Genomic DNA, 27,877 nt, shown 5'->3' on the forward strand with positions numbered 1-27,877 from the left:
AATGGATAGTGGTAAGTTCTCATAACACCCACTCAGTAGATTTAGTTCCATTCATCTATGCTACATCATGAAACCTGAGATAGCCCGTAATAATTTGCATGGCATGGTTGGTGGGAGCGGCACGACTAATTCTGAGGATCTGCCTCCTTTTCCACCTCTTCCACCTCCTGTGGGCATTGTAACTCTTCCAACCTTTTAATCATTTATATTATCGTCGGATATGTTTATCATCTCATGATTACAGCTCCATCAATCAGCTGGATCCAACAATGTGCCGATAGGTGCATCTACACCTAGGCAAGCAAGCCGAATGATGCCCACTAATGGTCATGGTACTTCCACCTCGACCCATCCTTGACTCGAGGTATTTGACTCGTTCATATGACTTGTTTATGCTAATGGAAACCCATTCATCTTACCGTCTCATATGGAAACTCATGCTTATACTAATAAACTTTTAGCTTCGCATTGCGGACGCCATCAACGGTGTTGAAGCATAGAACATATATGACTGTTGCTGCTTATGCTTGTTGTTGGTTATGTGACTTCTTGGATTCTATGCTGCTGCTTGGTTCGAAACATGTTGATATATGCCACTTCTTGCTTGTTAAGCTGCATACTTATATGAGGTTGTATGCTTGTTATGCCGCTGAACCAATTTGGACATATGGACATATATGAGGTTGCTTCTATCATTCTATGGACATACGAACGTATATGAGGTCAGAGATTCTTATGTTATATGTGTTGAATTGTGCGTGCGCGCTGAACTGTTTATAGATGTTGAATTGCAGGGATAGTCCAATTAGCAAAAAAGAAAAAAAAAACATATGCACACATAAGCCAAGTCATACACTCGGCCTATGGGTATACGCAGAGTGCCACACACGGCGTAAAAAAACACGTGGCAAGGCCTGGAGTCAGTACCAAACGGCAGGACACGGTGGCAAGGACTGGAGTCAGTACCAAACGGCAGGACACGGCGTAAGTGCAGGCCGGGAGTTTTTTTTTTCGATAAAGGGTATTTTATTAACTCAAAAATATAGCATCAAGCGGATACAAAGCATTATGAGTGACACCCAACCCATGCATCGGACAGAGTGCAGGCCGGGAGTTGTGGTGAGCACTCAACCCATGCATCGGACACATGGCAGTGATTGGTCGACCGCTGCTACCATTTTAGCCGTGCAACAGCACTCGGCCTATAGACATGCACCTGGCGTACAGTAGACCGTGACGAATAAATAAGATGCACGGCTTACAATTGCGGTTGATCGTACGTGTTTGCCGACAACACAAATAGGTTGAGTGCTTACCACAACCCTCTGTGTTTCTAATGATAACTAGAGACAACATATCTGCCAATAGCATGGCGCTTCTATTGATTTTGTCAATCTGATTTAATGAACCATTTAACCCTAGCTCCTTTATTTGGTTTGTGAAATAAAATAGACATGTTCCGTAGTATAGAATAAGGGCTGGGTTATATACAGTAATTTTGAGTATGATAAAAGATTAGGTGATCCTCAATTAGACTAGCCATAATGGGTAGTAACATAGAGTAGTAACATGCGTATGTTACTAGTCTTTGTTACTACCTCTATAGTGGGGAGTAACATATGTGTGATAACATGCAATACTTCATTTATTACGCTATAGACTCATCTTGCCTTGATATATGTGATGTTACTCATACTAGTAGTAACTAGTTATGTTACTACTTTCCTCTTTTTTTTCATTTATTGTTTGCCACATCATCTATTTTATCTAGAAATATGTGATGTTACTACCTATGTTACTATGTTACTCTCATTGTGGGTAGTCTTAAAAAGACAAACTAGAGCAGCAGTTCTTCCCATAACTAGATCGTTAACAAATATAACACTGTTCAGTTAAGGCTCGAGCTGATATGAAGTGCACATAGTAATTGCTTCTGAGCAGTACATCACATATTAATGTGCGGAAGAATGCCAACAAGCAAAACCCATTATTGAAGGGAATAAATTTCTTGAAAAGTCCGCTGCGTCTGTCCCAACCTCTTTCATTATCGAGGCACACTCAGACCAGTTTCTGCAAGGCAGCAGGAAGATCATACATTTCAGTTGTCGTGCTGCAACAGCATTTATATAAATCCCTGAGCACACCGGGAGAGGTGCCACAACCAAAACACGAAAGACGTAAAAATGACAGCAAGAAATTTGATAATCCCCTAATGTAAAATCAAGTTACCAAACGTATGTCTCACGTCTGAACAACAACAAAATCACAGTATTGAGTTTGGAAGTCTGGAGTTTCTTGGGTAATAAAACAATCATGATAAGGTAAAAGAAAATATAAATGCTCCATGATGTGGAAATACCGAATTCATTTTATCCAACAGACTGATAGTTATGCTATAGGAGTACAATTTTTTTCTTCATTGCCCGATGTATTCTGAAACTCGGTTGGCCAACAGAGTTCATCCAAACAGAGCATTTTGCACCTATATGAAATATGCAGATTGGTGCAAAACATCATTGAGATACAAGTGGGATTTATGTGGCAAACAATTTGAATTTCCAAATTTACAATAAAGTATCACGCCAAAGCCATTGGTCAGACAAAGATTACAGCAGTCTAGCTTCTGTTCCAAACAGCATCCGAACTAAGATAATGATGTCCTACTCAATTGAAGGTTACCATTACCTACTTTATGGAAACATTAGAATGATGTATTAACGAAACTAGCAAAAACAGGTAAATATCAGAATATTAAATTAATAATCTCAACTTCTCAAGCAATAAAAGATAGAGCTTAAGTCACATAAACAATCTGAACATGGACAGCACACCAGGGACCCCGACAAGTTAGATTTTACTATAAAATCAGTCACTGGAAGCAAATACAAATTTTCCACTGTCAACTAATCAGTTACCGAGAACACACCAAATAGTTACAACCACGTCAAGCACCCTAGAGTCTTGTTGCCTTATTGAGAACTCTTTAGGTATATATAGGCCTTTTTTCCTTTTGTTTCTTCTCAACTTTGCTATCTTAGCTGCTAAAGGCATGCATTTTCTGATGTTTCCTTTCAAGTGTCTTTCTTACCCTAGAGCCTAGACATGTATCTTCACCACCTTGGACCACACTCTTCACATCTTAAGCATGGGTACATAGCATTTATACGCTAAAGTCTTTTGTGGCTACAAAGTTTCAACAGAATATGCTAATCCAAGCGAAACACACGTGAAAATCATCGCCAAGATGGGGTTTGTCTGGAACGAGATAAAACAGGTATCTATAGTGTCAGCATTCATTTTAAATTTAAGTATTACAAAAATGCTTTATAAATTTTAACAACAGAAATGCCTATGTTTTATGGTTCCTAGCATTTCAAACTACCAATATACTAAGTACTCATTTGTGGTTAGTAATTTTAGGAAGGGTGCGTTACACTAAATTGGTTACTATATGTACCACTGATCTAAATAAAAGGTGTTGCAGCCTAATACACTTCCATTTACAAGTTAAAGGTAGCTTATCCATTGCATGAACTTTAATATAAATCTAAACTCGGAGAAGACCAGTAATAATGGTGAATGAATGTGAATTACTGAACCGCCATTTTGTAGTAGATATCTCCTGTCTCTTGTTACAAATTATAGCACTATAAGCATTTAACAAGAAGAATTTAGTCAACTTTTCCATTCATGCTGCTTCCATGGATAATTCTGGAGCTCCATTATTTGTATAGGAAAGATGCATTAGGTGCTTATTCCGTTACTGCAAAATACTAACAAATCTATCTAAACTTTATATAGAAACGTGTGCAAGACCAATATAAACACAAGAACCTTTCCTTTTAAAATGATATAAACAAAAGAACATGGGCTGACCTTTTGTTACTTGCTTAAGGTTACATTCAACATTACTGTGCATATAGTTCGGTGACAACCACATTGTGCTGCTGCCACACGCTTAAGTGATGTCGGCCTATCTTTTGCTTAGCTATGTTTTAGTTTATCTCAGGCGTCCTACTACTACTATTAGGCAATCTCGTCACCGTGAAAAGTGTGTTTGCAAAATCTCAACGTTTGTGCTGCCCTTGTATTGAACCGATGCTATGTTCTCGAATCTAAGCTAAGCACTATACATACCGGTTTACTTTTAGCCATGTTCTATCAGTGCCGTAGAAGTTTAGTATCGAATCAAACCACCCTGTCAATCTGCTCCTGGAATGTCAGACGGCTGGGCAACCCGCAAAAATGCATCAACGTCCTCTCTGAACTCATCAACTTAAATCCACATCTCGCTTTGGTTCAAGAAACAAAATTAGCTTCGGTCGATGAGTTCAAATTCCAGTTCTTCATCCCACGGACTATAGAATACCGCGTTCTCTTGACAACAATTGGCACTGCAGGCGGGGCCATCTCGACGGCTAACTCCAGATTCTTTAACATTACCAATCAACAAAACTACACCTTCTCCACAACCATCAACCTCTCCACCACGGCTCACCCTGCTCCTAATTGCAATCACCAATGTCTATGCTCCTTCCAATCGCTCCTTAAAGCTAGACTTGGTCAATAAACTACTAACCATCAAACAAGAGGATCACATCCCCTGGCTCATTATCGGTGACTTCGATCTCCCTACATTTTTCCTCCGAAAAGAACAAGCAATCATTCCAGCAATCAGAGGCCAACTCTTTCAAGGACACCATTGACCAATTATCATTGCTAGAATTACCACTGCTTGACCGTCGCTTGGCCCGAACAAATGCTAAATCAATGTCCACCCTTGAGTGCCTGGATCGGGTCTTCTTTAATCTTGCCTAGAATGACAAATTGCCGAATATTACTCTATTCTCAACACAACTTATTTCAGATAATGTGCCCCTTCTCGTCCACATTAACACAAACGGTCCTTGTTCCCGCCATATCCTATTTGAACCCGGTTGGGCCCTTCATTCTGTCACCGGATCATTCGGCAATGTTGAGCCTCTCCTGCATAGAGCCGGCCGGCCCAGTTCGCATCAATACATCTAGTGCGAGCCTTAAAAAGCTCTTGCTCAGGTCTCAAAATTAGGACCCTAAGCAGGCTCCGGCCTTTGTCTGTGTAGGTTTTTGCAAAAAAATGAACATCAGTTTATCAATTTGAAAGATGAACGTCGGCCGTTCTCCGCAGCCGAATCATAACTTAGGATTGTTATTATCGCTGTTTTACAACAAACAATTAAAGAAATAGCAGCCTACTGGCGCTTACACCTGAAAATAAGAGGCACTATAGATGCCGGTGAGAATAACAAATTCTTTCATGTCTCCGCCTCTAAAGGACTTCGAAAAACAATGTCTATACCTCACACGATCAAAAAGCAACTCCTATTTCACCCAGATCATCGGGCTTGCTAGACATAACCTAGACCTTTTATCTCTCCAGCCTCTCAAAATACAATGTCACACAACTTTATTCCATGGCTACACCTTTATCCAAAGCGGAAATTAAAGAGGCCTTTCTCCAATTGAACCGTCAAATAAGCCCACGTCCCAATGGTTTCGGACCAGCCTACTATCAGAAATTCTTGTCTCTCCTAAAACCAATCATCGTACCCTTCCTCTCAAACTTCTTTCACTTGCAGGCCAGACGAAACGCTTGAACCAAGCACATGTTGTTCTGGCCAAAAAAGACTCCGCTGCTATGCCCGACTCATATAGGCCCATTTCTCTTTAGCACTGTCGGATCAAAGCGGCCACTAAGGTTCTAACAACTATGCTCAAACCACTAATCCCCTACATCAGTATTGTGGTCCTTCCTAACAAAATTCTCCTTCAAAGAGGAATGTCGAAACAATGTTACTCTTGGATCCATATCCTATCCGCTTGTAAAACCGCAATAATGCTCAATGGTGTTCTGGGTGACTGGATCAACTACAAAAATGGTTTGCGCCTAGGACGCCTTGTCTCTTTATCATAGTGGCAGACTTACTACAGTAACTCATCCACCATAATTCCCACCTACTTCACCATCCGATCTTTACACACCTACCACCAACCACCATGCAATACGTTGATGATACCCTCACCATCGCCAAGGCAACTGCTGCCGCTGCAACCGCTCTCAAAAACATCTTGCAAGATTTCGTCCGAGCCAATGGTCTTTCCATTAACTTATCTAAAACCACCTTTGTGCCGATGAATTTACGTCAACAACTATTGTGGAATCGCTGCTTTGCCCAATCTCCTCCTTCCCCCACATCTACATCAGACTACAACTCTCACCCACTCGACTACCCTCTGGTGCTTTTCTGCCTATTTTGCAAAGCTGTTGCAAAGACCTCGCTGGTTGGAAAGCCAGCCTAGTGAACAATGCTTAATGCTCATCCTATGGAAGATTTGGGACTCGAGGAATGGAAAAGCATTTCATCACCTTGATATCCACTCGGCTACGTCGCTTCGGCTTATGATTTCAGATTTGGACCTTTGGTCTCATAGACTTTGTAAACATGCTGATAACAAATCCGCTTTCTTGTGGTGTGCCTTCCTCTCCTCTTGCTCTTGCATTCCTATGTAACTTCTGGTAAACCTTGTAACCGGCCTTGGCCGTGTAACACTTTGAGTAATATATTCAGGTGGGGGGCCTCATCGTGAGCATTTTGTTTATTTTACGTTAAGTATAACATGTTCACAATGGCATAAAACTAAACACAGTCCCCCTCCCTGCCTCACATAGATTGACAGGGAAAAAACACAGTTTAATCAGTTCATGAATGGCACAAAACGAATCTGAATTTCAGGATTCAACAAACCGAATCAACCAAAATTGTGTGTGTCGGTTACGCATGAACTAAAATAGGCAGGTAACTGAGCAGTCAAAACTCACAGGTAGGATGCAAAGATTAAGATCCTATCAGACTCAGACTCCCGGGTTGGAGCTGCAGAGCGTACCCTGCGACACTGCCCGGGCCACCTCTGCCCCAAGCCGTGACGTTAGCCTCGCCGCCGAGATTGCGCTGTGCAGCGGCTGCAGAGATCGTGCCAGCGCCACCTGCCGCCCCAGGGAAGAAGCCCTGTACCACGCAAACCCCACGGTTCAAGGCTAACTTGGAAAGCATTTGAGAGAGGAAGCGTGCAAGGGGGTCGATCACTTACCTGGGGGTTGGAGCGAGAGCGCGGGGGAGAGAGGCCGCGGGGCTCCGGGCGGAAGCTGAGCGGAGGAAGGCGGCTGCGACGGGACGGGAGAAGGAGCGGAGGCGCGACGCCATTGCCGGGAGGAGGAACGGAAGGAGAGAGGGGAGGTGGAAGGGCGAAGGTTTTAGGGTTTTGGACCTTGCGATTTGAGACCGAGTCGCTGTACATGGGCTTTAATGGGCTATTTCCAACCAATCGGATTAGGCTAGGCCTTTAGGCCCCCATTCGGCATATTCTTCTTCTTCTCCCCTTTGCTTCTTCCAGAAGCTCCCTGAAAGTCCAGGCCCGATCCCCCATGGCCTCCGGCGAAGGCACCGGAGATTCGAAGGCTGCGGGGGCAGGGATGGAGGTGCCGGAGGTGGAGTTGTGCCTCGATCTCACGAGCTGCCAGCTGCATGATCTGAGTGAGGTGGAGATCCCGCCCACCCTGGAGGAGCTGGACCTTACGGCGAACCGTCTCACCGCAGTCGACCCCCGGATCAGCCACCTCCCTCGCCTCCGCAAACTCTCGTTCCGCCAGAATCTCCTCGACGACGACGCCGTCGCGCCCCTCTTCACCTGGGATGCCATCGCTGGCTTACAGGTGATTATTTTTATGTGTTGAGAACCGCTTGAAAATATGTGATCGAGAGACTTTCTTCGGCTGGTCCCATCTTACTTACCTCTTTTGTTATATGCATGTGTCCTATTGTTGCACTTTCTTTCCTAGTACAGCAACATTTTTTTCTTCCACCATCACAAGATTTTGTCCGCCTGCCAAGCAATGATCTGCAATTATCCGCAAAAAAAAAAAAGCAATGATCTGCAATGAGCAAATTTTTAGGCGGTACCTTGCTAACATGTGTATGCAGGAAAATTGAGTGTGAAGTAAGATGTTAACTGATTATTATTTTTATCTAAATAAACAACATTCGTGAGCAAAACTGAGAGTGTTTCTGCAGAAATGGTTATGCACATCACTTATTTATCACTTTACAAGCTTATATGACATGAAGCCCCATGTAAACAAATTTGATGCATGCCATTTCATGATATTTACATGAAGGCAACCTTACATTCTTTGTTAAATACTCCCTCCGTAAACTGATATAAGAGTGTTTAGATCACTATTTTAGTGATCTAAATGCTCTTATATTAGTTTACAGAGGGAGTACTTTGCACACGGGCTTGGAAGTGCAATTTAAGTTTTACTCTTAAACTTTGCTGTGTTATTCCTGAAATTTTCTCATGGTAAGTAATTTTTTTTGCGGGGGATTCTCATGGTAAGTTATCCATGCCTTCTGACAAAGTAATTTACTATGCAATGTTTTTCCTTATCCTGTAACCAGAAATGGTGAAGTGATTTTACAGTGCTATTTTAAATCATTTCCGATTTCAGGAGATAGTCCTTAGAGATAACAAGCTTACAAAGATCCCCGATGCCAGCATCTTCAAGGGTCTTCTGGTGTTTGATGTTTCTTTCAATGAGTTGTCGTCCTTAAATGGTTTATCCAAGGTTTCCAGCACAGTGAAAGAACTCTACTTTTCGAAGAATGAGGTTCCAAAGATGGAAGAACTTGAACATTTCCATGCATTAGAATTGCTTGAACTTGGTAGCAACAGATTAAGGGTAAGCATTTAGGTGCTTCTTTACACATGATGGTGCATGTTATAATAAAGAACTTGGATGGATCCTGGCCCTATGTTCTCACATGTTCTACTCTATTTCAGGTGATGGAAAATCTGGAAACTTTGACAAATCTACAGGAGTTATGGCTCGGAAGAAACCGGATCCGGACTATCAACTTATGTGGGTTGAAATCAATCAAAAAAATAAGTCTGCAAAGCAACAGGCTAACTTCAATGAATGGCTTACAAGTACCGTGTCGTACCTTCACCAGCTCCCTAACTTTTTGCTGAAGTAATTGCTACTCCTACTCGCTAATTTGTCTTTTGCTTTTGAATTCAGGAATGTGTTGCGTTAGAGGAACTGTATCTCAGCCATAATGGAATCCAAAAGATGGAAGGCCTTTCTATGTTACAGAACCTTCGTGTTTTAGATGTTTCATCTAACAAACTAACTGCTATCGAAGATATTGAGCCATTAACCAGGTAGCATGATACTACATAACTGATTGTTTATCATCCTTGGTGCACAAAAATAAGTGGGGAAATTGATCCAAATATCCTAAGCTACATAAATAGCTTGATAGATTGTTTGTTCCGACTCTTTTACTAATTTGACATTATGTGTTTTGCAGGTTAGAGGACTTGTGGTTGAATGACAACCAAATACCATCACTGTCTGGGATAGAATCTGCTTTGTCTGGTTCACGAGAGAAACTGACCACCATATATCTTGAGAGAAATCCTTGTGTACGTACTTATATCCTTTGTTTAGTTATGTCTAGTTACTATCAGTCTCATTCATTGCTGTTAAACCTGATTTAAGAGTTATTGTTACCATCTTAAGCATCATAATGGCACCATCATAGTAGTAAACTCAATCTCACGTTTTATGTTGCGAAAGTTGGTGCATATTGTTGAAGTCAACATTGATTGTGTATGGAATTCTGGATGAATGTTAAGTGTGACATCCAAAGTGCTTTAACCATTTATGATGTACTGTATATTTTCTGGTCTCCATTATTGCTCTATTATTACTCTTAAACACAGTCTCTGGGTGTTTTCCTGTGCCGCGTTTGATTTACCATTACCATTATGACCGAAATGGACATCAGGTTTTCTTTGAACATATCAGTATCTTCAAAAAGTTTGAAGCACTTCCGCTGGTTCTGAATGGACATCATTGATTTCTCATGGATCATATATCCTACAGTACTTATTTTGCCAGTTCTTTATCAACTGTGGTGCAATCTGGAAGTTTCACAAGTAATATTGTATTCATCAAAGTACCTAGAATACAACTAAGATGTCACCGATGGTGGGAACTTCGTGTACTAATACTTCATGACACTATTGAGAATGGAATGTTGATTTTGGAAATGATTTTTCTAGTGATGTTAATTAATGTACATCCAGTACTGTAGAGTATATTGTGCAACTGGCCTACTATGCACCAATCTTATGACTATACCCTAAAATTATCAATCTTCAGAGCTCATGTTAAAAGTGAATCTTATTGTTTGTGCCTTACTTTTTTGCAGGCAAAAACTCCCAACTATTCATCCACATTGAAGGAAATATTTCCAAATCTTGAGCAAATTGATTCAGATATGCTAGCGTGAAACAGGTGGACTCACTTTCTCAGATTGTTGAAGTTAGTCGAAATATGTGTTGTGTTTCTACAGGAAGAAAGCAGTCATCCAGTTCAGAACAGACAACATAAGCTCCCGGTCAAGTAGCGCTGCAGTTTGTACTGGTGATCTGAATGGATTATTGCCAACTTTATTTGAAAGGCCCGTCCTGAAGTTGGGTCATTTCCTGCCGAGATCTATAAAAACTGAACTTATGTGATAAAGCCATCCTATGGTCCATGACTCCATGCTCGTGCCACATTGCAAGGGATGATGTATTTGTTTTCCCTTTTCCCTTGAGTGATTTTTCAGTTATTACTTGGTCTAAGTTTATGAAGCCGGGTTTTGTGGTGTTAGACGCTGGCCGGACTAATCCAGTTGCTGCATCTTCAGCTGTTCAATTGTGGATTGATCAACCTTACCGTGAGAAACTCTTGAATAACATACAACGCACAAACTTGATTAAAAGAAAGCAACGTGGCTTATTGAAGGATACCACTGTCAAGAGCTAGTTGAGACATTGGGAGTCCACAAAACCAAACGATATGTTTTTTTTGCTTTATTCCAGGTCGCTAAAAACTTTCACGGTTTCATAAGATGACCCGTTGCGCCCATGGTGTAAAAAGCAAGAGCGAGCCAAGTATTCAAATCATGCATATGTGACTAATTTAGAACCAACTTAATAGATACTTATATATCATTACATGGTACCATGATAGACTAAAAGGAAGTAATGAGATCACATGACAAATAGCATACATTGGTTTTATACAGCAAGCTACAGTAGCAAAGATGCATTGTATATCTGCGAACAATAGCATAAATTGGTTTTATGAAGCAAGCTACAGTAGCAAAGATGCATTCTATAGCTACCAATTGGGAAGACCGGGACATGGAAGTGATGGTATTATGCAGAGTGAGCATTCAAACCATGCACACTAGAATATTTAGATGCAGCCGATACATAGCATTACAAGAGAGCCACAAGATCATTTTACAATAGCTTATTTACATTGCTTTTATGAAGCAAGGTACATTGCATCCATTGACAAGAAGCCTATTAGGACCGAGTAATGTACTTTGAGCCATATATTACTTTGGAATGAAACAATAAGCACGATTCCAAACCTCATTTCTATAGCATAATAGGATGAGAGGCAAATAGTTTTTTAGATAGTCCTCAGATATTCTAAGATAATGTTTATGGACCATATATTACATGGCATGATATAAGCATTCATGGATCAAAAGAAGATAGAGTAAGCACAAAATCACATAGATCGAAGAAAAGAAAAACGTACAACACTAAAGCATCAACTACTATTGACTAAGATGGAACTTGCTCACTTATTTGTGTCTCTCAATAAAGTACAACCTACAATCTCACTTTGATCCGAAGGCATTATGTTTTTTTTCACTGTTTGTGCTGCAACAAAGTTGTTTATGATAATACATGGATAAGAAGTGAAAAATATTATTGATTTGCATAATACCATGCAAAATGACTCTACTGCCCCTTGGCAAATTTGCAATTCTGTTCAAATCTTCTTCCCCATGGTTGACCGCTAGTCCTTTTTTTGGCAAACTCCGAGCCCTGCGCTCCCAAGGAGGGGGCCTCCCTGCTTTCATTAAAACCAGAACCAAAAGGCTCAACCAGGATTACAATTTGAGTAACATCACAAACCTCAAAGATAAAGAAATTTACAATCATGCCCTCAAGATACTTGTGCCGAGGGACAACAACACAGGTCAATAGCTGCTTCATGGACTGCCACCATGACGCAGAACACCAACCACGTGTCTGGCATCCTTGGTTCCATCGACCAATTCTTCACCCCGTTCCCCTCCCCCTTACTCGTACTGAAGTGAAGTGAGAAAGTACCAGGAGGAGGCCGACAAAGGCACCTTGGGATCCATCTTCGTGGGTGGCTCACGCTGCAGCTTGGTGGCAGAGCGGCTCCATTGCAGCTCAAAGGCACTGCTGTTGGGAAACATAGCATGCAATTTCAAAAAAATTCCTACGCTTACGAAAGATCTATCTAGGAGATGCATAGCAACAAGAGGGGAGAGAGTATGTCTACATACCCTCGTAGACCGAAAGCGGAAGCGTTTGACAACGCGGTTGATGTAGTCGAACTTCTTCTCGTTCCGACCGATCAAGCACCGAACGTACGGCACCTTCGAGTTTTGCACACGTTCAGCTCAATGACGTCCCTCGAACTCTTGATCCAGCAAAGTGTCGAGGGAGAGTTCCGTCAGCACGACGGCGTGGTGAAGGTGATGTTGAAGTGATCCGCGCAGGGCTTCGCCTAAGCACTACGAAGATATGACCGGAGGCGTAAACTGTGGAGGGGGACGCCGCACACGGCTAATAATTGTTGGTGTATGTTCTAGGCGCCTCCCTCCTCATATATATAGGTGGGAGGGAGAGGGAGCAGCCAAGGGGGACGCCCCAAGTAGGAGGAATCCTACTTGGAGTCCCTCCCTGATAGAGGCGAGGGTGTCCCGATCTTTCGATGAGATGATAACTATCGATTTGGTGGAGACGACTTTGACGATCCGACTACAAACGTGCACGACGTTGCGCCTTAGCAATCGCTAAACCAATCTCCCGAGGTTACTAACGATGCCGGAAGCACGGTCAGCCTGACCACGAAGGTCTATTCCTGCAAGCAATCGAAGAACGAGCAAGAATATGATAAAGCAATCTGAATATTGCAAATATATATGAGGTATTGATAATGGTGGGGATCCGTAAGCGGTCTTGGTCTGGTTGTTGGACACAAACGAAGTACACGAAGTTGCAATGGCTAACTTTTAACTAAACAAATCCCAAGGAAAAAGCTACTAGATGGATCTACTTATATAGGAGCAAGGGGTGGCGGCCAAGGATGTGGGAGGACGTCGCAAGGCATCCTAAAACTAACCCTAGGTCGTACAAGGCTCATGGGCCCAAGTGGAGGTGATGCAACACCTTTGGGCTTGTAGTTTGACTCGGATTCTGCTGCAACGTCAGATTGTTTCGTCCGTAACTCAACGCTCCGGACGAATTTGAAGGTTAATCCAATTGGGTTGGAAAGAGCATGAAATCTAGTTTCCAACAAAAAAAGAATCACCCAATTCGGAGTCCGTATGAAAAAGTTGGCGTTTTGAGTCAGGTATGTCTATGCAGTCCGAATCTGAATCCAGAACGTGAGAGACTTGGACTCTATCTTCTCTTGGCCCAAAAGTGACGTGAGAAGGACTTTTTGAACACAACCTAAACTTCTCCTTTTCCCTTATCTTCATATGTGGATTGTACAAATGTCCCATACACCTGCAATTAGACAAAACACAAAAGTGTGTGAAGTATTTTTGTTCTGGATAACATAAATAGATTATTGAATAGTTTGCATTAGAAATCACCTGACAAATATGCATGTATGCAATATTTTTGGTCGTATCCAAGGTAGTCATGTTCTCATCATCCTCCCCTTTTTGAAAACAAAGCCTTCCTCGGCGTTGCTTAATCTGAAATGTGGCTAACAAAAGAGACAAGGTGTACATGTTGTATATGTATATGTCATCCAGTTTAACTTCCCTTGATTTTTGCATGTATGACACATGTATATATGAGTAACTTTCATAGTTCATAAAAACTAAAGCCAAAAAATTATCACAAGAAGTAGAAGGCATGAAAATATTAGAACTCAGTTTGCACATATAAGTGAAGCTCTTATTCATTTCAAAAGATTCGCAATGTTCATCATTAAACCATCCCAACTTTGGTGAATAAAACTTACTTGCATCAAATTTACATGCTACAACATGCTTAAATAAGCAAACATGCAATAAGTTATTGGACACAGAATCATCACCAAGATTGGAGGCCATACCAAAATGATTAAACATTAGTTCTTTTGCATCAACAGTTAATTCAATGGGTGCACTCAAAATTGTTGATATTTCAGTTGTTTGATCACATGACGCATTCATGACAGTAACAAGATTCTCTAAAATAGGTGGTGTGCTCAAATCAACAGGTAACTCAATACATGACGCATTCAAGTTAACTAGGCATGCATCATTCTCATGTGAAGTTATATCATCAATACCTTTACTATTACCTTGTGGCAAAGATGTAGCTGATGCAGGTACGGACATTGACAATGTACCATACCCTTGAGATGATGCCGCTCTCATAATCCGAGGTGCAATGATGGAGTAACCCACCGGCGGTGGTGAGCATGAACTGGAATAGTAGTTGTTGTAGTCACCTAATGCATCCTCCTGTATCTGTCTCTCAAAGGTACAAGCACGGACATACATACCAGTAATGCAACGAGGAATATACTGAAATCTTGCCTGAATATCATGGTTCAAACCACCAAAAAATCTATTCATTGTATCATTCTCAGATTCTTCTATGTCACAATGATGCATATAAGATTTGAACTCTTGGTAGTAAGCATGAACAGTGTTGTTGCCTTGTTTAAATTGTTCAAATTTGCGAAGCAATTCACGACGATAATAAGGAGGGAAAAATTGTTGTCTCATTACAGCTTTCAAAACTTTCCAAGTTGTGGGTTGGTTATCAATGTTTTTCTTACAATGTACACTCCACCAAACAGAAGCAAAATTAGTAAATGCTCTAGTGGCTGCTCGCACTCGCTCAAATTCAGAAAAGTCATGGTGACTAAAAACTTGTTCTACTTTAAGCTCCCAAGCTAGATAAGTAGTAGGATTAAATCTACCCTCAAATGACGGTAAAAAGATAACCTGACCATGTGCTTGTGTGTGTTGTCCCAACTCTCGTGATGGTGAAGATGTGTCCGTCGTCCAAGAACTTCTATCTTCGGATCTTGTCATGATTAGTAGAAACAAGAAACAAAATTCAAGAATAATGTTCCTATGAACTACTAGGGTGTGGTGGTAAAGCGCTCACAGTAAAGCAAATATCAATATCTTACAAGTTCTTACCATGCAGTAGGTGGTGAGAGGCAACTAGCGGTGTCAAATAACTCCGAAGATTGTGTAAAGCGATTGCCAGGGGAACATGCGTATACACGATGTAGAAATATGTGGAGCTGGGTTGGCTATATATGGTAGCAAAAGATTAGCAATAATCAATCCAGAGATGCAATGTTGAATAAACGCTCAACGACGGTACTGTGCTGATCCTAGGCTAGACCGAACTAGAGACGCGAGCCTAGAACACTAATGAGGTCACGTCGTAGCATAACTAGCATCAATGAAGGATACTAAGTAGCTCTGGACAGCAAGATATAATTGAAGATCACAACGGCAGTAAAGATAATGATGTGAAACAACAGCCAAGCAGGATATATCAACAACTTTGTCTCCAACTTTCCTCTGAAAAAGTTTGTGCCGATTTTTTTGTTTTTTTTTCAAGAATGGTATTGACTCAAGCTTTCAAACACAAAAGGAATCACTCAATTCCGAGTTGATATGAGGAGTCAAAAAGTTCGAAAACTGTCCTGAAAAACTGGAATAAGCTGTGTTCATGAACTTCGGAGGGCAAAAAGACCTATTTAGAATCCTATTTTGAGGTGCCAAATATTGAACAAGCTTCTTCAACTATTTAGATGCGGCTCGTCGCTAGCTTTCGTTTGAGTACTCGCGGAGGCAAAATGGACTTCATATGAGGAAGTTATGCCTGTTTTACTGAACAGTGCACAAAACAGATTCCAATCTGAATTCAACTACGAGATTGAGTCTAAAAAGATCCAAATTTTGTTTTTCTTCTTCTCTCTTTTTTTCCTCACACTTTTTTTTCTTTCTCTCCTTTTTTTCTGACTTTTTTTTCTCTTTTTTTCTCTCGTTTTTTTTCTCTCTTTTTTTCTCCCTCTTTCCAAAACAAACTAGATAAGATGCAGATTGGATCAAGTGAAGATGTGAACGATCTCAACTATTATTATGACAATGAATGGTGGGTAGCACGTGGTGGAAATTGATGGATGGGTGGTGGACAGCGGAAGAGATAATGATGCAGCGGTGGCGTGACTAATGTGAACATAACTCGAAACTCTAAACGAACTAGACACTAAGACCAGCAACTCGACACGACGATGCAACCGATAATTCAACTATGCAAGCAATGAAAAGAAAATTGCAAAGGCTCAGACTGGCTTGGACCAAGGATGAATAGATCTAACTCTTTTTTGTGGCTTTTTCTTGGACAATAGGTAAGAAAATAAATCTAATCTAGGAAAACTGGAAATTCTCACCGAGCAACCTGAAAACTGATACCACTTGATAGAGGCGAGGGTGTCCCGATCTTTCGATGAGATGATAACTATCGATTTAGTGGAGACGACTTTAACGATCCGACTACAAACGTGCACGATGTTGCGCCTTAGCAATCGCTAAACCAATCTCCTGAGGTTACTGACGATGCCGGAAGCACGGTCAGCCTGACCACGAAGGTCTATTCCTGCAAGCAATCGAAGAACGAGCAAGAATATGATAAAGCAATCTGAATATTGCAAATATATATGAGGTATTGATAATGGTGGGGATCCGTAAGCGGTCTTGGTCTGGTCGTTGGACACAAACGAAGTACACGAAGTTGCAATGGCTAACTTTTAACTAAACAAATCCCAAGGAAAAAGCTACTAGATGGATCTACTTATATAGGAGCAAGGGGTGGCGGCCAAGGAGGTGGGAGGACGTCGCAAGGCATCCTAAAACTAACCCTAGGTCGTACAAGGCTCATGGGCCCAAGTGGAGGTGATGCAACACCTTTGGGCTTGTAGTTTGACTCGGATTCTGTTGCAACGTCAGATTGTTTCGTCCGTAACTCAGCGCTCCGGACGAATTTGAAGGTGAATCCAATTGGGTTGGAAAAAGCATGAAATCTAGTTTCCAACAAAAAAAGAACCACCCAACTCGGAGTCCGTATGAAAAAATTGTTGGCGTTTTGAGTCAGGTATGTCTGTGCAGTCCGAATCTGAATCCAGAACGTGAGAGACTTGGACTCTATCTTCTCTTGGCCCAAAAGTGACGTGAGAAGGACTTTTTGAACACAACCTAAACTTCTCCTTTTCCCTTATCTTCATATGTGGATTGTACAAATGTCCCATACACTTGCAATTAGACAAAACACAAAAGTGTGTGAAGTATTTTTGTTCTGGATAACATAAATAGATTATTGAATAGTTTGCATTAGAAATCACCTGACAAATATGCATGTATGCAATATTTTTGGTCGTATCCAAGGTAGCCATGTCCTCATCACTCCCAAGCCGCGTGCCCCCCTACCATATATAACCGAGGTGGAAGGAAATAAGGGGGAGGGAAGGAAGTAGGAATCCTAATCCACACTTTCCTTGCCCTCCCCTCTTTCCTTCTCCTCATCATAGGGCTGGCCTCTATAGGGGCGCACCACGGCTGGTGTGTTCCCTCACTTGGCCCATAAGGCCCATATCTTTGTCGGGGGTGACCGAAACTCCTTTTCGGTGACCCGATAAGTACCCGGTACCCTCCAGAACACTTCCGGTGTCCGAATACCATCGTCCTATATATCAATCTTTACCTCTTGACCATTTAGAGACTCCTCGTTATGTCCGTGATCTCATCCGAGACTCCGAACAAAATTCGGTCACCAAATCACATAACTCATATAATACTAAATCATCATCAAACGTTAAGCTTGCGGACCCTACAGGTTCGAGAACTATGTAGACATGGCCGAGACACCTCTCCGGTCAATAACCAATAGCGGAACCTGGATGCTTATATTGGCTCCTACATATTCTATGAAGATCTTTATCGTTCGAACCGTTATGACAACATATGTAATTCCCTTTGTGTTACTTGCTCGAGATTCGATTGTCAGTATCTTCATACCTAGTCAATCTCGTTACCGGCAAGTCTCTTTACTCGTACTGTAATACATCACCTCATGACTAACTCCTTAGTCATTTGCTTGCAAGCTTATGATGTGTATTACCGAGAGGGCCCAGAGATACCACTCCGATATTTGGAGTGACAAATCCTAATCTCGATCTATGCCAACCCAACAAACACCTTCGGAGATACCTATAGAGCATCTTTATAATCACCCAGTTACGTTGTGACGTTTGATAACACATAAGGTATTCCTTCGGTATTCGGGAGTTGCATAATCTCATAGTTGAAGGAATATGTATTTGACATGAACAAAGCAATAGCAATAAAACTGAACGATCAACATGCTAAGCTAACGGATGGGTCTTGTACATCACATCATTCTCCTAATGATGTGATCCCGTTCATCAAATGACAACACATGTCTATGGTTAGGAAACTTAACCATCTTTGATTAACGAGCTAGTCTAGTAGAGGCTTACTAGGGACATGGTGTTTTGTCTATGTATTCACACATGTATCAAGTTTTCGTTTAATACAATTCTAGCATGAATAATAAACATTTATCATGATATAAAATAACAAATTTATTATTGCCTCTAGGGCATATTTCCTTCAACTGCAGCTCCATCTGCATCTTGGCGGCCCGGCAGCTCAGAGGCGCAGCAGCTCCATCTGCATCTTAGTGGCCCGGCAGCTTTCGCTGCAGCTTGGAGCTGCGGAATCGGCAAATGGGGTCACCTTTGCTCGTATCGGCGAGAAAAATCCTTGTAGTTGCCACTCTCGCTCCCTGAAGCTGGTGACTTTCCATGGCAAGGGAGGTTCCAGCAAGACCACAACAGCCGCCGTTGCCGCTCACGTACACACTAACCTCCTTCAGTGTTTGATGAATCTATAGAATTTTTTGTGAGCTCGTTAGCTGGATCTCCACCGATACTTGTGACCCTCGCCACTGCAAAATCCCAACTTAGTTCACCCCGGCAACCTTAGCTTATGGAAGCCATCATCAAGGATGGGGACCTGGGCCTGGATAATACCTAACTAATCTATGATGAAAGAAAAGAAATGAAAATCAAATACACGTCATCATAAGCTTAAATTTATCAAGAAAAACACATTTATAGAATTTCTAATTAGCTCAATTTATAGTAGAAAATAAAAATAAATCACATGTTCAAATGAATGAAGAGGGCTCAAGACCTCGAACCAGATGTGAAAACCCAGAGTCAGATAAATTCTAATTGTACACCTATTTATAGGTGTCCCAAAATAACTGTCGGTGAGTACTAATTTTGACACTTATCTCATGCATTTTTATGTTCCCTAAATCAAAGAAGAAATAATGCAGGAAGTATGTAAAGTCCAGGCTGGTCAAGTCTCAAGTGACAACCGCTATGTGGGAAGAATTAGACTCTGTTGCTAGTTAGTACGTACAATCTATTCATGCTAACAACATTTGCTATTAGACTCCTAAACCACACTTAATGTTTATATTTCCTAAATTAGAATAGTGACCTCGGTATAGCAGAAAACAAACACGTGTGTAGCTAGCTTAATTACCTCACAAAGCTATTAGCAAGGTAGTAGTAAAATCTTGAGCTCCTTCTGGTTCTTGCTCTGTTTCCACTTGAGCAATCCCTCCCCGCCTCTCAAATCTTCACTGATGCCTGCAAAAAGCATGAACATGGGATTGCATTCAGATAGCCAAATAAACAAATAGTCTAACCAAGTCATTCACTATAACCAACAATTTCCTTCCTAAAACACAACTTGGAATTCTCTAGATAGCCTCGTTTCAAAAGAGAAACTGAACAACCATCGGATGGCAGAGGCGCCAAAATAGCTCAAATGATGCAGCCATAGGCCAATTTCCAGGCATTATTATGTCACATACTTGTACAGTTGTACTTTCCAAAGCACCTACAATGAAAAGTTAGAAAACAAATTTTGTCCTTCATCATGCAAGTACCGAGAAGGCACTTCCTTGATGAGTGACCTTACTAAAGTACCAAAAAATCAAAACAAAATGCTAATTTCAAGAGGGGAAGTAGACACAAGTAACTTTCAGATATTGGTGTCATTTAATATCAATACTGGAAGACGCTTATCAGTAACTATATATAGTTATTATTCCATTCACACATGTTTCTTGCCTCCTGATCATGGTATTGTAAAGGGGAATAAAGAGTCATGTTCTAGGAAAAAACTAATAGAACTATATGTCGTGGTTTTGTCACGGTAGATGTCCTAGTGTGAGGACTTCGTCGTGAGGCCAATGCATCTAAGTGGTAGCTTGAACGAGACGAGAAACACGAGATTTTACCCAGGTTCGGCCCCTCACAGTGGAGGTAAAAGCCTATATCCTGCTTGAATGATATTGATGACGATGATGATCTTGGTTAGAAGGGTGGTGTTTCGCTACCTCTATCTCGAGAGCATATACTTTGATCTTGTCTAAGACTTATTTGTCTATCTAAACTTGTCCCTCTTGGGGTGCCCTGCCCCTCCTTATAAGTTGAAGGGGAGGGTTACATGTGGAGTCTTAGTAGGATTAGGACTATTCTATTACAAGTGGAATCCTAGTCTTGCTTCCCTTGTCAGGGAAATATTCCTTATGCCTTTCCTCTAAGCCGACCCACTATAACATGAGTTGGCCTTCCCATGAGCCGCCTTCTGGGCCGTTGGGTCTTGTTGTTCGTCTGACCCGCCTGCCGGGTCACTAGTGAGTCGCCAAGTCCGGCCGGGTCACCAGTGAGTCGCCCAGTCTGGCCAGGTCACTAGTGAGTCGCCAAGTTCCGGCTGGGTCATCCATCAGTCCGGGTTACACAACGGGGTATATCCTCGGCATTAGCCCCCAGTTTAATTTGGATTTATCAATGTTAAACTGATCCTGCACAATAAACACAAGAACAAATTTGATAGGTTGTGCTCCGGGTTAAAAAGTTCTTCTAAGCCGGCACCTGATCATCCTTAAGTCCTTGTCATTTCCTTCTGTAAAATATACCCGACCGAGTCAAACTTTGCCAATACAAAAATCCATGCACTTCTTCTGAAAAGTCCGGGTCAATAGGCCAGCTTCAAAATCAATTTGCTGACATTGGTTTCTCGCAGAAAAATATTGTGAAGAATAATCCATTTGATTCGGCTTCCAATGCTCTGGATTGCCAAAAATATTGGTCTTAAGATATTCATCTGGCTTTCAGCCGGCTTAAGGATGTAGAGCTTCCCGAGTTACGATTGCCAAAATTGTAGGGTTATAAAACTAAAGATACCGGGTCATGATTGTTGTTGACACCGGATTATGCCTTGTGATGACTTGGTGCTTGCTTTTGTAAATATAACTCTCAATCGTCGAGTCGTCTCTCCGAGCCTTTCTATGAATAGCTTGGAGGAGATAATCTTTGCAAATTCCTCCACTAAAAATATGATACTTGGTTTGCTCAAAACTGAGAAGTTGAAGACATACCTTCCTTATACCCATATTATGTGTAGCCCCCATGTCTTAAGAGGGGAACACAGTGATAGCTTAAGACTTGCTTTAATATAAATGTTTTGCAACTCTGGAGAAATCCGGGTTGTTCGTCTGAGTCAACATTCATAAACATAATATTTTGTACTTCACATGTGTAGCCCCCAAGTGTCGGGTTGTCTTGCCTACAACAACATGGGACTTGTAACTGTCTTATACTTATAAAACTTCAGCCAGTGTAGCCCCTAAGGGTTGGGTCATTATGCAATAATGAGCAGGGACTTTTGTAGATCTGATTATATAGACTTGAGGAGCAATGTGTAGCCCCCAAGGGCCGGCTCAGTAAGATAACACTAGGCTGGAACATAGAAAATGATGAAAGGCCGGCTCATCTCCTTGAGATAACTGGGTTTGTTGACAATATGATGATTTGAAAAGCAACTTGCATTAGCCCCCAAGTGTCGTGGTGCATTCTTGCAGTGACATGGGACTTGCATACTTTATGTAATCTTGATTTGAATAATGTAGCCCCCAAGTGCCGGGTGGTATGCCTGCAGCGACTCGGGACTATTCCTTTCATTGTAGAATAAAATCATATCCACTGTCTGGATGATGTTACTGAATGCTTTGCATATCAATATTGAACCATGCTCCTTGCTGTAAGCCGGTATTTTTGGACGAGGGAATAATAGCCATTTCTCTGAATCATCTTTGAAAACCTCAATCATCCAATATTGGTTATGATAACCATAATAAAAAGCCAGCCATGTTGGCTATTTAAGATTTGAATAATATAACCCGGTTTGAAAACTGATTCCTGCAATATAAACCAGTATATCCATGCATATATGATGCATACTATGATGATGCAAATGATGATGAAATGTATGATGTTGTATATGTATGATAACAGAGTATGAAAATGTCGTCTTCCAAGGAACGACTGTTGGATTCAGGGCTCCGTAGACCCAAGAAGGTTCGAACTCTGGGGCATGTACGAAGATCTCAACCTCCCAAGACTTGAGCCCATCGCCCCATAGCCTAGCCTAGCCGGATTCGTATGAATAAGGAAGAAGATGAACATGGTAGTTTACCCAGGTTCAGGCCACCTTGCAGTGTAAGACCCTACTCCTGCTTTGTGGTGGATTGGCCTCACGAGGGGCAGAGGATGAACAAGTACAGTGGATAAACAACCTCATGAGGGCTATGGTGGTGAGAGTGGAAAGGTTGGATCCCGACCCCCTTCTATGGCGGTGGCTAACCTATACTTATAGTGGCCATGGTCCTCTTCCCTTGAGACTTAGGCGGGAAGGGATCCCACAACGACCAATTTGAAAGGGGACAAGTAGTACATCTAATCCTGACGAAAGGTGGTCTTCGCCTGCAAAGCTTCTGGTCGTGACGTAGCGGTGGGCGCGGTGATGACGTCCGTCCTGCTGAGCCTGTGGTCTTGGTCTTGTAGCACTAGAATGGAAACCTTTGGGAGATTCCTTGGGAACCCACGCCTGTCCTTGCCTCCTTAGCACCAAAGAGGAAACTGCCTCCTCTATGCCCGCGTCATCGTAGCCTCGTGAGGTTGGGTACCTTCATAGAAATCTCTGCTCCTCGGGAGGCCGCCTGGGGAGGCTGCTCCCTCAGGAGGTCTTGGTGTCGTCCGCCTCGCGAGGGTGTTGTCTTGCCAGTCTTTCAGATGGGCCATACCAGGCCGTCGAGGGAGCCACGCCATGGGCCGCAGGTAGGCAACTCCGGGTACACTGGTTCCCATAATGCTGATAGTAGCCCCCGGGCCCAAGGTGCGCTCGGGCTGGCTTCGAGGGGAAGCCAAGGGGCAAGGGTGAAGCGCCACACGCCCCAATCGCCTGCGGGCCAGGCTGACATGTGGCGCTTGATAGCACGTGGACGCCTCCACTTCCCCACGTCTCCTCGGCAACCGTCTAGACTGACAAAAGGCTGGCGCACACCACCGAGCCATCATTGCTCCTTCTCGCCTAGCCTTAGATCCCCTTTATTCTACCAAGGACCTCTCCAGATCCAATCGCACTCGGGCTTCCCCCTTTCCTTGTACTACTCTGGCGCCGGCAACTTCGCAGATGACTCCCAAGAAGTCAAAGCCCGCCACGCAAGCCGCAAGCTCTTCCTCCTCCCCTGCGCCAGCACTCAATGCGTCCTCCATCACCGAGGAGGGGCACCTCGACCTCGTGCTCCCGCATATGGCGAGCGACGAGAATGAGTGGAAGGAGACCATGATCTGGGCCGGCTCCGCCGAGCAGCGGACCCTGGTGCAGACGGTTTACCCCTTCTTCCTCCACAACATCTTCGCGGGGCTCGTCCCCCCCCTTTCCAAGTTCTTCATCGCCGTCCTCAACCACTACCAGATCCATGCCCTACATTTTCAACCCAACTCCATCCTCCTCTTGTCCATCTTTGCCTTCTACTACGAGGCCTTCGTGGGCGTGAGGCCCTCTGTACCACTCCTCCGACACTTCTTCTGCCTGCGGATGCACGATCAGACACAATGCTCCGTTTGCGTGTCCTTCATAGTGGTCCACAAGAACAACGTGCTCATGAGGGACAGGAAGAAGGTGGAAGGCTTTCGGCGCTGCTGGGTCTTCACGGACACCAAGGGCCTCAACGAGCGACTGGAGCTGCCGACTGCGCTGCCTGAACGACTCGAGAGGTGGAGCCATGAGAAGTTCTCTGACCCTCGGGCGGCACCTGTCGTGAGGAAGGTGACCTCAGACATGGATGCCAAGGCGCTGGCGGGGGCATGCTCGTGAAGGAGTTCCTGACGCAGTGCCTGGCTCCACTCCAGTCGCACACACGCCCCGTGTGGGACTTCCGGGCGCAGCGGAGGACATTGGGCTGCGTTCGGAGAGCTTGACAAGGCCATGGACATCCTGCTCGATGGTGAGCTGGGGGACCTTCTAGAGGCTACGTCCCACTATACCTCCGTGCTGACAGGGAGGCGTTGATCACCACCATGCCCATCTTCAACGAGCTGGGGCTCGCATCGCCTGAACACCCCAACTCCCCAGTGCCGGTGTCCTCTGGCGATAGTGCCGGCGAAGAGGGCGAGGAGGACTCGGAGGCGACCGAGGACGATGTGGCAGAGATCTCCCCCCATCATAGAGTGAGCTCCTCCGCAGCTTCATAGACGATGCCGACGCCGACGAGCCTCCGGCCGTGGAATCCCCATGCTCCACCGGGGTCCTCATGATATCCGGGGCCACTCCTCGGACCCAGTGAAGGTCAGGCTAGGCGACCGCGAAGAAGAGTGGGGGGCATCCCCTCCGAGGGGCACCCCTCTCGCCACCGGAGCAGGCGCGGTCTTGCAGGTCGTGGCCCCCTAGGCTCCCCAAGCGCGACTAGGGCCACACAAATGAATAGCAGGGGTGCCCCAGCCTCGTCCAAGAAGGAGAAGAAGAGGACGTGGATCGATCCTGACAGGTAAGTACCTTACCTTGCTTTTTGTTTAGCATAGATTAGCACCGTGCCCATAACGGTCCCCTCCCGATGACCAGTCTAGGCGTCGTGGTGAAGAAGAGGAAGGAGGGAGCTGGGACTCAGGAGGCGCCACCTCTTGCCGCAGCCGTAACGACCCCGACACGGGTGGAGGAGGCAGTCCCTCGTCCCCTTGCGATGAAGCGGGCCCCTCAGGACATGGTGATGCAGCCTCAGGAGGAGCCAGCCCCCGCGGGCCAGCAGGCACGGAGTCATACGCCCTTGTCGTGCCTGAGGGGAGCTTGGAGCCTCCGGTTCCCCAAGCCGTCCATGCCACCGCTTCCCTGGTGGTGACGCCGGCCGGCGCGCCGGTGCCGCCTCCTCCCCAAGCCCTTGCGCTCTGGGACTGAGGCCAGGTGCCTTGGATGAAGCCTATGCTGCACTCGGTCAGCTCTGAGCCGACCTCCAGGATGCCGACATGTATCTCATGAGGGAGCGCCTGGGGCTTATCTCAGGGTGGCTCATGTTGGGGATCGTAGTAATAATTAAAAAATTTCCTACGTGTCACCAAGATCAATCTAGGATATGCTAGCAATGAAAGAGAGAGAGGGAGTGCATCTTCATACCCTTGAAGATCGCTAAGCGGAAGCGTTACAAGAACGCAGTTGATGGAGTCGTACTCGCGGCGGTTCAAATTGCGAAAGATCCGATTTAGCGCCGAAGGACGGCGCCTCCGCGTTCAACACACGTACAGCCCGGTGACGTATCCTCCTTCTTGATCCAACAAGGGGAGAGGAGAAGTTGAGGGAGAACTCCAGCAGCACGACGGCGTGGTGATGGAGGAGGTCGTGGTTCTCCGGCAGGGCTTCGCCAAGCACTACGGAAGAGGAGGAGTTGGAGAGGGGGAGGGCTGCGCTAGGTGGAAGGGTATGGCTGCCCTCCCACCCCCTCACTATATATAGGGGGAAGGGGAGAAGGGGGAGGCGCCCTAGGGATTCCCCTAGGGGGCGGTGGCTAGGGCAGATTGGATCTCCCTAGGGAAACCCTAGGGAGACTTGCCCCCCAAGCCAAGCAGGTGGAGGCTTGCCTCCCAAGCCAGGTGGAGGCGCCCCACCTCCCCAAGTAACATGGGAAAAGGGTGTGGGGCACACAACCCCTTAGTGGGCTGGTTTGCCCCCTCCCCTTGGCCCATGAGGCCCTGCAACACTTGTCGGGGCTCCCGAAACACCTTTCGGTCATGCTGGCCATAGCTTGGTAGCCCCAGAACACTTCCGGACTCCAATACCCTTCGTCCAATATATTGATCTTCACCTCCAGACCATTCCGGCACTCCTCGTGACGTCCAGGATCTCATCCGGGACTCCGAACTACCTTCGGTAACCACATACTATTCCCGTTAGAACTCTAGCGTCACTGAACCTTAAGTGTGTAGACCTATGGGTTCAGGAACCATGCAGACATGACCGAGACACCTCTCCAACCAATAACCAATAGCGGGATCTGGATACCCATATTGGCTCCCACATGTTCCACGATGATCTCATCGGATGAACCACGATGTCGGGGATTCAATCAATCCCGTATACAATTCCCTTTGTCTATCAGTATGTTACTTGCCCGAGATTCGATCGTCAGTATCCCCATGCGTTGTTCAATCTCGTTACCGGCAAGTCTCTTTACTCGTTCCGCAATGCATGATCCCGTGACTAACTCTTTAGTCAAACTAAGCTCATTATGATGATGCATTACCGAGTGGGCCCAGAGATACCTCTCCGTCATACGGAGTGACAAATCCCAGTCTCGATTCGTGCCAACCCAACAGACACTTTCGGAGATACCTGTAGTGCACCTTTATAGTCACCCAGTTATGTTGTGACGTTTGACACACCCAAAGCATTCCTACAGTATCCGGGAGTTGCACAATTCCATGGTCTAAGGAAACGATACTTGACATTAGAAAAGCTCTAGAGAACGAACTACACGATCTTGTGCTACGCTTAGGATTAGGTCTTGTCCATCACATCATTCTCCTAATGATGCGATCCTGTTATCAATGACATCCAATGTCCTTGGTCAGGAAACCATGACCATCTATTGATCAACGAGCTAGTCAACTAGAGGCTTACTAGGGATATATTATGATCTATGTATTCACACATGTATTACGGTTTCCGGTTAATACAATTATGGCATGAACAGTAGACAATTATCATGAACACGAAAATATAATAATAACCAATTTATTATTGCCTTTAGGGCATATTTCCAACAGTCTCCCACTTGCACTAGAGTCAATAATCTATTTACATTGTGATGAATCGAACACCCATAGAGTTATGGTGTTGATCATGTTTTGCTCTTGGAAGAGGTTTAGTCAACGGATCTGCGACATTCAGATCCGTATGCACTTTACAAATATCTATGTCTCCATCATGAATATATTCACGAATGGAGTTGAAGTGACGCTTGATATGCCTGGTCTTCTTGTGAAACCTGGGCTCCTTGGCAAGGGCAATAGCTCTAGTGTTGTCATAGAAGAGAGTCATCAGGCCCGACACATTGGGAATAACTCCTAGGTCGGTGATGAACCCCTTCATCCAGACTGCTTCCTGTGCTGCCTCCGAGGCTGCTATGTACTCCGCTTCACATGTAGATCCCGCCACGACGCTTTGCTTGCAACTGCACCAGCTGACTGCCCCACCATTCAAAATGTACA

At 44.1% G+C, this 27,877-nt stretch overlaps 2 protein-coding genes across 3 annotated transcripts; one reads left to right on the forward strand and one right to left on the reverse strand.

Moving 5' to 3' along the window:
* Nucleotides 1-1,838: 1,838 nt before the first annotated feature.
* On the reverse strand, nucleotides 1,839-7,295 carry LOC125513242 (protein NONRESPONDING TO OXYLIPINS 2, mitochondrial-like). 2 transcript variants are annotated; one of them, XM_048678293.2, is made up of 3 exons: nucleotides 7,129-7,295; nucleotides 6,925-7,046; nucleotides 1,839-2,070 (listed from the first exon to the last, which is right to left on the reverse strand). In XM_048678293.2, the coding sequence occupies exons 1-3, from the start codon at nucleotides 7,239-7,241 to the stop codon at nucleotides 2,045-2,047; spliced, it is 261 nt and encodes an 86-aa protein (XP_048534250.1). In that variant the 5' UTR covers nucleotides 7,242-7,295; the 3' UTR covers nucleotides 1,839-2,044. The 2 variants fall into 2 exon arrangements, with proteins under 2 accessions (XP_048534250.1, XP_048534249.1); XM_048678292.2 differs by having other exon boundaries at nucleotides 6,860-7,046.
* Nucleotides 7,296-7,462: 167 nt separating this feature from the next.
* On the forward strand, nucleotides 7,463-10,759 carry LOC125513241 (Leucine-rich repeat (LRR) family protein). The gene is made up of 6 exons (XM_048678290.1): nucleotides 7,463-7,750; nucleotides 8,546-8,776; nucleotides 8,878-9,024; nucleotides 9,116-9,258; nucleotides 9,408-9,522; nucleotides 10,314-10,759. Exons 1-6 carry the CDS (start codon nucleotides 7,463-7,465, stop codon nucleotides 10,392-10,394), a joined length of 1,005 nt encoding a protein of 334 aa, XP_048534247.1. The 3' UTR covers nucleotides 10,395-10,759.
* The last annotated feature ends 17,118 nt before the right edge of the window (nucleotides 10,760-27,877 follow it).

This window comes from Triticum urartu, chromosome 6A (assembly GCF_056163025.1).
Source record: "Triticum urartu cultivar PI428250 chromosome 6A, HENAU_Tu73, whole genome shotgun sequence".
NCBI classification, from domain to species: domain Eukaryota; kingdom Viridiplantae; phylum Streptophyta; class Magnoliopsida; order Poales; family Poaceae; genus Triticum; species Triticum urartu.

Excerpts from the sequence above, each read along its gene's own strand:
- LOC125513242 (XM_048678292.2), bottom strand. The coding sequence starts at position 7,241 with ATGGCGTCGCGCCTCCGCTCCTTCTCCCGTCCCGTCGCAGCCGCCTTC. Across the intron at positions 7,047-7,128 it reads GCTCTCGCTCCAACCCCCAG|GGCTTCTTCCCTGGGGCGGC; the intron begins GTAAGTGATCGA and ends TGCGTGGTACAG.
- LOC125513241 (XM_048678290.1), top strand. The coding sequence starts at position 7,463 with ATGGCCTCCGGCGAAGGCACCGGAGATTCGAAGGCTGCGGGGGCAGGG. Across the intron at positions 8,777-8,877 it reads TTGGTAGCAACAGATTAAGG|GTGATGGAAAATCTGGAAAC; the intron begins GTAAGCATTTAG and ends ACTCTATTTCAG. Across the intron at positions 9,259-9,407 it reads GATATTGAGCCATTAACCAG|GTTAGAGGACTTGTGGTTGA; the intron begins GTAGCATGATAC and ends TGTGTTTTGCAG.